At 49.2% G+C, this 14,942-nt stretch overlaps 1 protein-coding gene across 4 annotated transcripts in view; it reads left to right on the top strand.

The window, feature by feature from the left end:
• The window catches only part of NBEAL2 (neurobeachin like 2), a 1,179,347-nt gene that overhangs the window by 1,140,625 nt on the left and 23,780 nt on the right, over positions 1 to 14,942 (top strand). For all 4 annotated transcript variants that reach the window (XM_069645798.1, XM_069645800.1, XM_069645799.1 and 1 more), the window contains one exon: positions 548 to 696. In XM_069645798.1, the coding sequence (XP_069501899.1) occupies positions 548 to 696 (149 nt within the window). The remainder of the gene's footprint in view (positions 1 to 547; positions 697 to 14,942) is intronic.

Genomic DNA, 14,942 nt, shown 5'->3' with positions numbered 1-14,942 from the left:
CCATGAAGGCTTCTTCAGACATACGCACATTGGTCAATTTCCCAAGACCAAAGCAAATTAATATACAATGTTTTTGTCTTAATGAGAATGCTTGGTAAAGGCTTGTGGGGGTTTGCACTTTATCAAGCCCATAGTGACCTGTGCTGCTCCTACGAGGCAACCTCAGTTAAGAAACACTTCCTGTCTGGCAACCTCCACCTCCCTTTTGCGTGTGCGCTGATGTCATGCTCGTAAAATGCTGTCATTCAGGCATAACCATATTGACAGGTCTACTCTTGTGCAGTGGGAATAGCACACATCAGGTTGATTTCAAAGAGCAGCAGACCCCCTTCTAAATAAAGTGCAAGGTTTTTGTCTTTTGGGAGTTCACCTTGTTTGTCTTAAGCTTTTGGTTGTTTCCTAGCATCTCTATACCCGGTGTGTTTCTTTGTGGACTGTGCATGACTACTGAGACATACTGCAAATGTTATCTGAAAGGGGATTGGACAAAGCCCTACACTAGTTCCACCTAACTTATTTCAGCTTTTCCCTTTCTGATTTTCTGCAGGATAAATATGCCCTGCACCTTTACTCTGTGAACGGCAAACACTTGTCCTCAGTCCCTCTGGAAGAACAGGTGACAGACTTGTGCATCACTCAGGAGTATGTGGTCCTGGGGACAATGCAGTGTTCTCTGCACATCCGAGACCTCCAGAGGTAAGGTTCCCTTTTTCTGTCTAAAGTACTTATGTTTGGAGCATAGGGAGATGTAGGTGGCTGCACATATAATACCTCTTGTTCTGTTTCACTCCTAAAACCTTAGCTACAGTTTGCGTGAAAACACATGTTTTCAAGCCACAGCATGTTAAGACTTTGAGTGTACCATTCAATTTGCAACCCTGTGCTTCTCTTCTAATTTACCTGAACACTGAAATTAGGTTATCAGTGACACAACACCATAGTAAGGTTTACACACATAAACTTGCCTACTTTGCCATGCCTTTAATGGTGATATTTCTTCCACTCTGCACCAATTATTCCAACTAACTGCCTGATTCATGGAATTATTTGCGTGAAAAATGCAGATTTGCGTGCCTTTCTGCCTGAAAATCCCCATACTTCAAACAGGGATTTTCAGGCAGAAAGGCGCGCAAATTTGTGTTTTTTGTGGAAATAATTCCATGAATCAGGCTGTAAATTTTGTCGGTTCAGAATTGTGGGAAATGTGGGAAATATTGGGCTGTCATTTTCATCTCTGCCCATCCATCCTCGGCCTGCGTGATTATCTCCTTTTTCCACTACCTTTACCAAGTGTTAGTCGGGTTGTATTTTGAGACCCTGGGCTAAATTTCAGTAGTGAGGTACTTTTAAGCGTCACTCCCTTGCTTAACTCACTTTGTTTTGGAGGCACTGGCAGGCTACCAGTGAAAATCTACCCAGTCCCCAATTTAAGTAAATTGTGCAACATTACTACCTCTCTTAAGAGAGTGGTGCAGCAGAACCCTATATTTAATGGTTTCGTTCCTCCCACAGATGCCTCATCGCAGCACAGCTGTTCTCTCGAAACTTTTCCGCCACCAGGGGGCAGAGCCTGGCACCACGTCTGCTTCACCTGACGTCTTTATGCACCCTGCGCTGGCTATGACGTTGGGGCCAGTATATATCATGGCGGTGCACCCCATGACCTCGGTTCCTTTTTTCCACCCACTCTGTTCGCTAATCGGGAACATGTTCAAGTTTTCTCCGAAGTCATGCCTACTCCGTCAAAATCATTTGGATTTAAGCCTGGTGTAGATTGCGGCCGGAAGGTTTCGGTCTGGGATTCGCACCAGGTCTATTTATACTGCTTAGGCGAGGACCACCACAACCAGGACTGTGGGTCGTGCCAGTCCATGCATCCGAAAGCCCTTCGGTAGAGGGTGGCAAATATATTCACTTTCGTCCACAAGGCAAGGTTGAAGCTACGTGATCTCTCGGTCGAGGTCACATGGTGCGAATCAGCGCATTGAAGAACGGGCAGCTCCGTGCAAGGAAAAGGAGAAGAATAGGAAGAAGGATCAGAAGAGGTCCCGCTCTCCGAGTGAGTCCTTACACCGACATTCATCTTGCTCTTAAAAGACGACGAGCCACCTGTGAACAAATCCTTGGATGTTGTCTCTTCTCCCATAGGTGGAACTCTCTTCCCATGGGGCCAGGGCAGTGTGGCCACAGTCCAATAGTCGCCCTGGGGGTGGTGCACCATCGAAGGATCCCATGCGTTCAGAAAAACCATATGGTAAAGGGGAGGACAAGCCAGAGAGAACGGAGTATAGTTCCACTAGACCCCAATGTCCCTCACCCGGTTATCCTGCACAGGACGCAATAACCCCACACACTTCCATGTATATCCACAGAATAGACAATGTCACTTATCTAAGAAACACTGAGACAAGAAAGAACATTGAGTACAATGATGACGGTAATACTGTGACGAGGAAGAAGTACAGAGTAATGTGGATTATTACACAAACAGTACAAACGTACAAGTCAATTTATATTAACCAAATATGGATGATAAATAAAAAGGGAAGAAGGACATTGTAGAGAGAGAGAGACCCTCCCAGGAGGAAGCAGGAGATTCGAACTCCGATGGAAGAGCTGGGACACCGGGAGTGGAATGCTTGCCAGTCTGCAGAGGCACCCCTAACCAATCTGCCGTGGTCTGAAGTCTGAAGACTGAGAGCAGCAGACTCCTGGGCAACCAGCCGAATGGGAAGGCTGGAGCGCATGGTGCAGTCCAGAAGTAGGGAATTGCTGCGGAGCTACCACATTCCTTGGAGCAAGCAGAGGGTGGCCGCGAAGCCAGGAAGCACCTGCAGACAACCCGAAGCTCACCGGTAGCCCTTCCGTAGAGGTCAGCGAAGCCGGGACGGTTGGCGGGAGGACTGAAAGAAGGGAGAGTCACAAAAGAAGGGTCTTGGACCCGTGGCGAGTTAGGTGCCTCCATGGGGATCTTCATGTTCACCTGGTACAGTACCTAGCAGGCTACTGTACCAGGTGAACAGAATCCAAAGAGAAACCAGTGTGTGTCTGGGACCCACTCCCACAGAGACAATCAGGCCAACCAAGGAGATCTTCATAGTCACAGTACCTGGCAGGCTAGTGTACCAGGTGGACATAATTGGAGCCACAGCCACAAATCTAATCAAGGCCTCCAACAACTTCTTCATAGTTACAGTGCCTGGCAGACTAATATACCAGGTGGACAGAACACCTGATATATTAGTCTGCTAGATATTGTGACTATGAAGAAAAATAAGTGTGAGTCTGGGACCCACACTCACAGAAACAATCGAGGCCTCCATGAGAATGACCATAGTCCCAACACCTGGCAGGTGAGTATACCAGATGGACAGGACACAGCAAGAAGCCAGTGTGAGTCTGAAACCCACATCCACAACAGAAGTTAAGGCTTTGACAAAATTATCCAATCCTGAGAAGAAGTAGCTCAAGTGAAGCATCTGTGGAGAATGGCAAAGATAGAGAAGCACAATACTTCTTGTTGCCTAACCTATTTACAGTATCCTGATAAGTAGTTGAAAGCCAAGAGAGGGGAGACATTATCTTGCCACTTGAAGAAGCCTCAGCCAGACCAAGAGTAGAGAATCATTTTCTCAATGCAAAGGGCTGGAACTGGGTTTTCTTTAAGAACTTTGTATCATTTGGCACTTTGGTTTGCACACTTTTGGAACTTTTTGTTACACCATTTCAATTCATTTACATCCTCAAAATTAACAAAACTGGTGAAGGAAGTCATTCCCCCATGCAACGGACATATGACTGTAGACTATTTTCTTTGGACACACATCCTGACAGAATCCTTAGTTTTTGTTGGGGCAGGAGAACCCCTCTTAGTATTGGGGAAAGTTTGGTTTCTCCTTTTCTTTTTGATGAATAAAAGTTTATGCCAACCAATACGCCACTCCTGTATCAGTCTCCTCCTTCTGGTTGCTTACAACTGCTCCAGGTATTCACCTAAACGGCAAAAGGACGTAGCTTTTCTGACCAAATCCTCCACACCGGAGGAATGGGAGCGTTTTCGCCTGAAGATGCGGCCTCAGTGCCTGTGGTGCAAAGCGACGGTACTGTTCCCTTCGGCCATGGTGCCGCAGGGTTCCACTGTATATGTTGCGCCCGGCGGTGTACGCATGGGACCACTCGCGCATGCCTGAGGACTCGCGCCTGGACTAAAAAGAAAGCAACGCCACTCGGTAACAACAGGCCCAGTCTTCAGGTGCTGGGACCGTCAGCGGCGCCAATCGGTGCCGTGCATACTACGGCTCAACGGGAATACGCCCCACTCCCTATAGTTGCTTTTATGTCAAACATGTTTGACATCTATGATGATGAGGGTGACTGGGTCCCTTTTAGGCTAGAACCTATGTGCTCTAGGGAAGTGGGGGATTTCCCAGGGGAATATTACCGGGAAGGTTAGGATGTGCTGGCACTGGTTCAGGACCTGCAAGGATCAAGCGGTCTTGACGCCTCCCCGTAAATTGATTTATTGCCATCTCCCACAACGGAAAAGCCACAAGCCACGTTCCAGCACTTGATAGCTAAGGTGGCCAGTACTCTAGAATGGTTGACTCCATCCATGTCCAAGGTTGAATATGAACGTTGTGACATTCTGGTGAAGGCGCCCAAGAAAGAGATGCTCCTGTTCTTCAAAGTGGCGGTGGAAGCACCACTACTGGAGGCGTGGGAGAAGTCTGTCTCTGTCCCAACTGTGAACAGAGACAAGGAAAAGAAATGCGCCTGTCGGACCCAGCCTTTCTCTCCTCACACGCTTCAGCTAGCCTGAAGACCTCCACTTTCCCATCCCTTCCACCGGACAGGGAGAGTAAGGGGTTTAACATATGGGCAAGAAGGTTTTCACATCAGGCAGTCTGGCATTGCGGGCCATGAATACCTCTTGCGCCATGGTGATGTTTTCCTTCGGCCTTTGGATGGCAGTGGCCAATGCGGCCTAGCACATAACGGAGGAAGAGATGAGGGACGGTTTCCACTATATAGTCTCTGATGGCAAGGAGGCAGCGCGCCAAATAATGCAATCAGGGCTGGACACAGCAGACTCTGTGGGTACATGGCCTCCAGCACAGTGGTCATTTGCTACTCCTGATAGAGGATGTCAGGGCAACAACCATTTTGGTACGAAGGCTGACAACGCCCTCCAGAAGGTCCAGTCATCAAAAGCGGCAATTAAGTCCTTGAGACTTCTCCTCCGCACAACCATCACCTTGGGGCAGGGGTTTTGGCCTAGAATGGTCGTGGTCAATTTGCCCCAGGAAGAGGAAGATGCTTCCAGAGAGGTAGGGGGAAGAGGTGCCAGGAGGGGTGGTTTGGCCATTGTCCACGTCCCACCTCCGGTTGCCAAACATCAATGACGCATTTTGCCACACGTCTCCAGTGGTAGGAGACTCCCCTTGTTCAGCACGGAATGGTCGAAAACCACATCTGATGCTTGGGCCTTACAGGTCACCTGACAGGTTTATTGTCTCCCTGACCCCCTGTTAGGCCACCTACCTGGGGGGGGGAGACGCTCCCGGTCCTGGAGGATCTATCCGAGGTTTCGGTTAGCAGGGAGAGGAGTCTCCCGGCACCCGATTCCTCGGATAGTATCCGTTGTGCGCATGCGCCACGGCCCGCGGAGTCCAACGGCTTGCGCTTCAAGCCTCGTTGTCACTCCGGGGTTTACGGGCTGCGCATGCGCAAGGCGGCCTGCGTTCCACGCCTCGGCTTCATGCCGAGGGATGTAAATAGCGGCTGTGTCAGGTAACGAATGGCGTCTTAACGCGGTTTGTTCCTGACCAGCCGTAGCAGCGCCTACCTTCTGTTTTGCCTCCAGCCTGAGTTCCTGTTCTTGGTCCCTTTGCCTGCTCTCCTTCCTGGGTTCGGTCCACGTTGGCTCTCCCGAACCCTGCCCTCCTGGGGTTATCTGGGAGCCTTTTCTGGCTGCCTACCAGGAATCAGTCTCTCTTGCCTTTTGGACTCACCCTGCATTCTCACCCTGCATTCATTCTCTCCTTGGTTACTAAGACTTTACTGTTATCATTGGCAAGCCAATCCCTATACCCTGGTCTCCTGCCTACTGGGATTCCGCTGGCTCTCTGTGGTACCTTGCCCCTTGAAGTTATCCCACCTATTGGTGGTCACCGCTCCAGAAGAATCGGTGCACTTACCTGGTACCTTAGCCAGTGATTAGTCCCTCAGCCTGGCCTCTCCAGTACAGACGTCATCCAAGAGTCCCGCCTCGACAGGTGCTGTCCGCCCTAGGGACACACACCTTAACAGATTAAGACGCCTACCAATCTGTACTGTTCCAGGGATGGATGACATTGAGGAATTAAGAACTGAGATCCGAGCCTTACGAGCCGAGATGACGGTACTCCACCAAGAGAACGTGGCCTTACGGCAGATGGCTGCTCAAGGATCCGGAGCAAATATAACGCCAGAGTCTGTGATGGCACAGACCAGCCCGGTGAAATTTGATGGAGATCCCAGACGAGTAGCAGAGTTCTGCAACCATTGCCGGATTCATTTTTTGTGTCGCCCAACCCATTTCAGTCTGGACAAAGCCAAGATTGGATATATATTGGGTAACCTGGTTGGGAATGCGTTGGCTTGGGCTACGCCCCTGGTTGTAGCCAAGAGCCCGATTCTGGAGGATTTTTTAGCCTTCGAGAAGGCCTTTTTGGACGTCTTCCAGTCGCCAAACCTAGCAGCAACAGCACAGAACCAGTTAATGGACTTAAAACAAGGCACCAGTGATATCATTGCCTACATCAGTCGTTTCCGTCAGTTAGCCACAGATTCCCAGTGGCCAGAAGTCACCCAGAAAACCCTCTTTCGTAGAGGATTAAGGGAAGAGTTCAAAGACAAATTATTACATATCCCAGAACCTGAGACCTTACAGGCACTACAAGAACAAGTCCTGCGTATTGATCATAGATTGACGGAGAGGCGAAATGAGCGACGCAGATCTGACAAACCACTTCCTAGAATCCTGCCAGACATTCCCAAAGTCCAAGGCTCACAAGAACCAGCATCCGAACCCATGCAATTGGGAGCTCTGAGAGGACCCCTGTCAGAAGCTGAAAAGAAAAGAAGAAGAGATCTCCGGTTGTGCCTGTACTGTGGGGCCTCAGGGCATTACCTTTCCACGTGCCCACAACGTCCTCTCCGTAGGTCGGAAAACTAAACGGCCTGTCGTATGTAAGGAAGGCGACGACAGGCCCCTCTTCTTTGTTATCAGTCCTTCCAGAGAACGACCGGGAGAAACAACCCATGCAGCCAGTAGTCCTCATGGCCTTGAGGATCAATGTTACCTGGGCGAGAAATGACCCTGTAGAAGTCCTTGGGCTGCTGGATTGTGGGGCTTCCGGGAATTATATCGATGCTGACTTCGCTGCCAAGACCGGGATTGCCTTGTTACAGAAACGTTGCGCCTCCATGGTGGAGGTCATTGATGGCACTCCTCTGTCTTCTGGACCGGTCCATCAGCATACTGGGACACTACAACTTCAAATCGAGGAGCACCGGGAAACGATTTCTCTTGACGTCATCAAAACTCCTTTGTATCCAATCATCCTGGGTTTGCCTTGGTTGTTACATCACAACCCCAGTATTAACTGGGAGACCAGGACACTGGAATTCTGTTCAGTCCATTGCAAGCAGGAATGCTTTGACCACTATCATCCGGCTCTGAAGGCCTCGTCTTCTACTCAGACCGAAGTAGGTAACAGGACTGGTCTCTACTCGGTCACTACGATACCAACTGAATACAGGGAATTCCACGAGGTATTCTCTGAACCCAAAGAGATTCCATTGCCTCCGCATAGGAGCTTCGATTGTTCGATAGAGCTCCTTCCTAACACAACGATACCACATGGCAAGGTCTACTCCTTAACAGTGCAAGAAAAGGAAGCTCTCCAGGAATATCTACAAGAATGCCTTCAAAAGGGATACATTATACCCTCCACATCTCCTGCGGGATTTCCTTTGTTCTTTGTTAAGAAGAAGGAGGGCACTCTTCGGCCATGCATTGACTATCGTCAATTAAACGACATCACTAAGAAAGACCGGTACCCGCTCCCCTTGATACGTACCATGATGGAGTCGTTACATGAAGCCCGGGTATTCCCGAAGCTGGACCTCAGAGGGGCCTATCATCTTGTGCGGATTCGAACCGGTGATGAGTGGAAAACCGCATTTAAGACCCCGATGGGTCATTACGAGTATCGCGTGATGCCATTTGGGTTGTGCAATGCCCCCTCCATATTTCAACGCTTTATGGATAACGTCTTTGCTGATTTGATCGGAGTATCAGTCTGGGTATATCTGGATGATATCCTTGTGTATTCCAAAGACCGCAAGGAACACTTAGTCCAAGTCCAAGAGGTTCTCAAGAGGCTACAGCTGAACCATCTGTACGTCAAGCCTGAAAAGTGTCTTTTTCATCAAGCTCAAGTGGAGTTCCTGGGCTATGTTATCAGTGCTACGGGAATACATATGGACCCTGCGAAAGTCCGTGCCATCCTAGAATGGAAACCTCCCAGAGACCGACGATCCTTGCAACGCTTCCTTGGGTTTATAAACTTTTATCGGCGATTCATCCCTTCATTTTCCAAATGGGCAGCCCCGCTCTCTAACTTGACCAGCAGTAAGAGATCCTTTTTGTGGGAACCGGAGGCCGCTGCTTCCTTTCTGCGGTTAAAAGAAGCCTTTAGCACCTCCCCCATTCTTCAACATCCACGGGAGGATAGACCCTACATTGTTGAAGCAGATGCATCGGATTATGCTGTGGGAGCAGTTTTATTGCAATTGGATCCAGACGAAGAGATGGAGCTTCCCTTAGCTTACTATTCCAGAAAACTCACCGCCAGTGAGCGTAATTATCCCATCATCGAGAAGGAGCTCCTTGCCATCAAGACTGCTTTCGAAGAGTGGCGCCACCATCTATTGGGAGGACGTTTCCCTGTAGAAGTGCGCACCGACCACCGCAACCTACAGTTCCTACGTTCATTACAATGTAGAACATCACGTCAGGCTCGATGGGCCTTCTTCTTTTCGCAATTTGATTTCCACATCACATACATACCCCACAACAAGAACGTCAGGGCTGACGCATTATCCCGCTCACTGGAGGATGACGTAGCACAAGAAAACAAGGGAGAGCTTGTGCTAGCCCCGAAACACTTTCTTCTGGCTCTTACACCCTATCTACAGAAAGTCGCTCAGGAGACTGCTGCGGACCCAAGACGTACAACTTTATTGAAGAACCCGGAAGTGTGCGAAAAGGACGGCTTCCTGCTCTTCCGAAATAGATTGTACGTACCCTCTGAAGAACTCCGTAGGGCCATATTACAAGGACTACATGATTCAAAAGTTGCAGGACATCGTGGGGTACGCGCTACACAGGAGAAGATAGCTCGTCAATTCTGGTGGCCTGGCTGGGCTAAACAAATCAAGCAATATGTGGAGACCTGTCCAGTGTGTGCCCAGGTCAAGACACCTAGACAGAAACCTGTAGGCCTATTGCAACCCACTGAAATTCCTCCTCACCCCTGGCACACACTTGCCACAGACTTCATCGTGGACCTGCCAAGCTCCGAGGGTCAGACTTGCATCATGGTAGTGGTGGATTGCTTCACCAAGATGGCACATTTCGTTCCCTTTCCGAAAATACCCACAGCTACTCAGATGGCCCAGTCTTTCTTACAGAACATCTATCATCTACATGGCTTGCCAGAGAAGATTATATCTGACCGGGGCTCTCAATTTGTATCCGCCTTCTGGGGTCAACTCTGTCGCCATTTGAGTATACACAGGGCTCTCAGCTCTGGCCACCACCCACAGACCAACGGGCAGACGGAAAGAACCAATCAGACTCTGGAACAATACCTACGTTGTTTCACCAATGCTTCCCAATCCAATTGGGTGTCTAATCTAGCTTTGGCAGAGGTCGCCTATAACAACTCCATGCACTCAGCTACTGGGTTTGGCCCTTTCTATTGTTCTTCCGGCCTACACCCCAAACTCCTACCACTCTCACCCGTACAACCCAGTCCAGTTCCCTCAGCTGATCAGCTGATAGCCGATATACAAGGTTGTCATAGCCAGGTTTTGAGTGCCTTGCATGTGGCTAAGGCGAGTATGAAAAAGGCCGCTGACAAGCATCGCAAACTTGGTCCGGTTTTTCATGTAGGAGACCTAGTGTGGCTATCATCCAGAAATCTCCCGGCCCGAAACCTTCCGTTGAAATTGGCCCCTAGGTTCCATGGTCCTTTTCGTATCACTAAGCAAGTGTCTCCGGTAGCTTTTAGACTGGCTTTACCAGCTTCCTGGCGTGTTCACCCGGTCTTTCATGTGTCCCTGTTAAAACCCTATCGTCCCGATTCCTTTGGTCGTTCCCACTCTCGGCCAGCAGCCGTCGATGTTCAGGGTACGCCAGAGTTTGAGGTCCAGGAGATTTGTGACTCCCGTTTCTATAGGGGTAAATTGCAATTTCTGGTGGACTGGAAGGGCTATCCCCCCTGTGACCGCACCTGGGAACCGGTCATCAATGTTCATGCCCCTCGTCTTGTTCGGGAATTCTATCTCTCTCATCCTTGGAAACCCGGTTCTCCTGCCCTTTCTGTGGGGGGTTATGGTGTTAGGCCACCTACCTGGGGGGGGAGACGCTCCCGGTCCTGGAGGATCTATCCGAGGTTTCGGTTAGCAGGGAGAGGAGTCTCCCGGCACCCGATTCCTCGGATAGTATCCGTTGTGCGCATGCGCCACGGCCCGCGGAGTCCAACGGCTTGCGCTTCAAGCCTCGTTGTCACTCCGGGGTTTACGGGCTGCGCATGCGCAAGGCGGCCTGCGTTCCACGCCTCGGCTTCATGCCGAGGGATGTAAATAGCGGCTGTGTCAGGTAACGAATCGCGTCTTAACGCGGTTTGTTCCTGACCAGCCGTAGCAGCGCCTACCTTCTGTTTTGCCTCCAGCCTGAGTTCCTGTTCTTGGTCCCTTTGCCTGCTCTCCTTCCTGGGTTCGGTCCACGTTGGCTCTCCCGAACCCTGCCCTCCTGGGGTTATCTGGGAGCCTTTTCTGGCTGCCTACCAGGAATCAGTCTCTCTTGCCTTTTGGACTCACCCTGCATTCTCACCCTGCATTCATTCTCTCCTTGGTTACTAAGACTTTCCTGTTACCATTGGCAAGCCAATCCCTATACCCTGGTCTCCTGCCTACTGGGATTCCGCTGGCTCTCTGTGGTACCTTGCCCCTTGAAGTTATCCCACCTATTGGTGGTCACCGCTCCAGAAGAATCGGTGCACTTACCTGGTACCTTAGCCAGTGATTAGTCCCTCAGCCTGGCCTCTCCAGTACAGACGTCATCCAAGAGTCCCGCCTCGACAGGTGCTGTCCGCCCTAGGGACACACACCTTAACACCCCCCTGACCACGGTCCTCTGGCTATCCCCTTGTCTCCAGACCTTGTCCTCCTGTAGGCGGTCTGTCAACTTCTGGCGAAAAGCACCAAGGAGCTTGTTCTCTGCTCAGAACGAGGAAGGGGGGTGGTACCACAACTATTTTCTGGTACCAAAGGAGGACTGGGGCTTGTGAACCATTCTGGGTCTGTGGCTGCAGAACGTATTCTTCTGTGATGAACCACTTGGCTTTTCTTCTTCATTGTAGTCAAGGCCAGTAACACGATCACGGGAGCTTCCCTCGCTCCTGCTTATTGGCATAGGCTTGCCCCATGTACCTTTAACATCTGCTACAAGATACTCATGCTATTGTTCGGGGTCTTAGGCTCTCTTCCACAAAGATTCCGCGGGCCTGGGATGAAAAGGGCAAGTTCACTTCTCTCCACGCCATCCTCTTGATTCCTGCTGCCTTTCTCCTTCTCCTGAACTGCTGCGCCTGCGTAGCTGTGCCGTCGTCCTGTCTGCCGTGCTCGTCTTGCTCGTACTGTGCTCTCTGGCTCCACCTTTTTATCCCTGTGGGGAAAGTGAAGGGCCGTCTGGTGTGTGTGATTCTGATCAATTGCCTGACTTTGCTTGACCCTTGTATTGGGACATGTCAGGTAAACAGGTTTAACATTAGCCCAGTTTTGATCACAGTTCTCAAGTGTTACCGTGTTTGGGACCTTTGAGGTTTGATTGTATATGGGGGCGGTTATGGGATCTGGGCCGGAGAGATCTAAAGAGAGGGGGGGAGGCAGATGTATTGTAACCTACGAAGGCCTTGGGGAATCTCGTCCTCTTTTTCCCTCCTTGGTACAATACCACACCTCACCTTGGATATCCTGCCAAGCATAACCCTGGTCTCCCTCACCCAGGTGATCCTCTCCCAATGGTCCACCCCCAGCAACTACATCCAACAGCGATGGCCGTGTCCTGGCCACCTGAATAAGGGATTACTGGGCTCTACCTGGGAGAATACCCCCAGGTTTCTCACAAGCTCCATACTATGTGGCAACTAAATACCTGTTTCACTCCCAACTTACTGCCTAGAGCTGGAATCTACCCACCCCGTCCCTACACTAATCGAGGTAAGAAAACTTGTAGCCAACTTTATACTTCTACCTTTCCTAAAACACATATTCAAGGAACTATAGATCCTACTTGAACAGTTCCAAATTGAGAGAGCTTTACAACAGTATTTAAGGCTCTTTCCTCCTGAACTATTTGAGTTGACTTAACTTCCAGTTTCTTTCTAAAAATAGGATGTAACTTCCTGCCAGATGCAGGTTCGGACTGGCCTATAGGGCAGTATAGGTCAGTAGAGCCATGCCCGAAGCGCATCTCAAACAAAGCCTGATCTTTTTGGTGAGCGCCCCAGTTTTTTGGTCGAAGTGGAACAGTTTTAGTTACTTCACTATGTAGCTAGTAGGTGTGACGGCAAGTGTTAATGAACAAATAAAACTCCTCATTGCGTACTCAAACATTCTGTTGCAAAAGGAATGAACTACCATTTGTGACTGTGGGCTACTTATTTTATTTACACCCAAGCCAATTTCATGGCCAACCCTATTTCATGCCCCATTCTGACCCTGACCTCCCTCCAAAACAATAAGCATGTACAGCTCTAATCCCTACAAACTTTAGAAACTGCTCTCAAACGGAGTTATCTACAAGGGCTTGGGCTGCTGAACACTAATCTTCAGGTTGAGTTAAAAAGTATCTATTTGTACGCCTCTCCCAAACCTTGGGAAGTAGCATCTCTGCTCCCAGCTTGCTTCGGAAAAAGGCTGCAGGCATGTAATTGTTCTTCCAAAGGGAAGTGAGAGGCCCAGCAGGAGAGATGAACCACCATGTGCTCTGGATCCTGAAGCTTTGTTAAAATTAAGATTACCATTGGCAGCACGTGTCCAAAGTAAGACATGTCAAGGGCTTGCTCTTAACCAGGAGCCTTGTTCTGGTGTAAACATGGTTCCTAGATCTCTGTGGGGTGGCTCATCATGGCGAGGTCTGGTAACATGTAGTCAAGGAAAACAAAATAGTGAATTAGCTCCCATACACCACTTCTAACAAATAACCCAATGCAACAGCTCTTGCCACGAACCATCCAGAAGAATCTGGACACACCTGTCTGGCCTTTATGGCCCGCAGACCCGCATCCCGACAGGTGGGGACCAAAATAAACAAATGGCAGGGTTCATATATACTTTATATGATTGACTGATCTGCATCAGATGAGAGCTATTGACCCTGAAGAAGGGCTTGCAATGTCCGAAATACATTGGTCTGATTAGCATCTGTGCTATCACTTGAATTATTAAAATATACAAGAAACTTGATTGCTATGTATTACACCTCATTTGAACCATCACGAAATGTATGCAGCTACCAAAGGAACTCTTACACTTGAAAATTCAACCACATAGTGGATGATGGGGGTGTGTAACCCACACTGAAGGCTTTTCAGCCTAGGTCCTTTCACTCATTTCCACAATGTGTGTGCCAAGTACGGAGGCACTAAATCGTGGGTCTGCACCCCACTCACATTCTATAATGACTTGTTCGTAATAGAATAACCTGTAATCACAAAAACTGGAAAAACACGGTGCAGGGTTACTCATCGAAGATTACATTTAAGAGATATCTCATTGACCTATTGTGGTAACGTGAGCCGAGGGAAAGCTACGCTCTTAGGAGGGGTGTTAATGTGATTCAGTAGCGATCCAAACAGCCAAGCATAACAGTCCAAAAGAAAGGGAATGTCCAATCAGTTCTATAAATAAAAAAGATATACTTTAATAAAAAACACCATCTGCAAAATAACTAACTAGATAAACACTACACAAAACCCACCGCGAAGGAAAGAACCGAGAATAAGCAAGGATAGCACAATGCTGCACTATGGGTAATGAATACGGGGTATAAGGCAAGTAAAAACCACAATGTCCTTTTAAAAAGGATATGTTTCTTGGATGAAAAAAGGGAATTGGTGACCTAACCAGACGTTATTGCAGTGAATAGCCACTAGTGCCTTTTTGCAGTTCTTGGCGAAACAGATTTCTTGGCGCTCCATGAGCGATTTGAAGAACGGGAGAGTGCAAAAGGCAGCACCGGAGGCTCATGGTGGGTCGAATGTGTTAAGCGGTTCTTGAAAACACAGCTCCAAGCAGTTCAATGGTGGAACTACTAGGATCCCAGCCATCTTGGCTCTCGGGGTGCCGTGAGTGCCAATCCAGGAGCTGAGGGGCAGCATGAGTACTTTTCTCATGCTCCCAGACATGTCAGAGGCTGGCACACAACTGCCTGGGTCCTTGGTACACTGGCTGGCAGAGAGGCAGGTGCTTGTTCCAGCATCATTTTGCCCCCAGTGGTCCCAGGGAATGTTGGGTGACAGAATATTCTTCTGCCTTGGACACTGTCTTCACCTTATTGGCAAAATACTTTGGAAAGATCAATTCTCCTAAAAGAGGCCCACTGAAAT

This window comes from Ambystoma mexicanum, chromosome 2p (genome assembly GCF_040938575.1).
Source record: "Ambystoma mexicanum isolate Mex_15411 chromosome 2p, UKY_AmexF1_1, whole genome shotgun sequence".
Classification (NCBI taxonomy): Eukaryota; Metazoa; Chordata; class Amphibia; order Caudata; family Ambystomatidae; genus Ambystoma; species Ambystoma mexicanum.
This window is presented reverse-complemented; position numbering and strand designations above follow the sequence as displayed.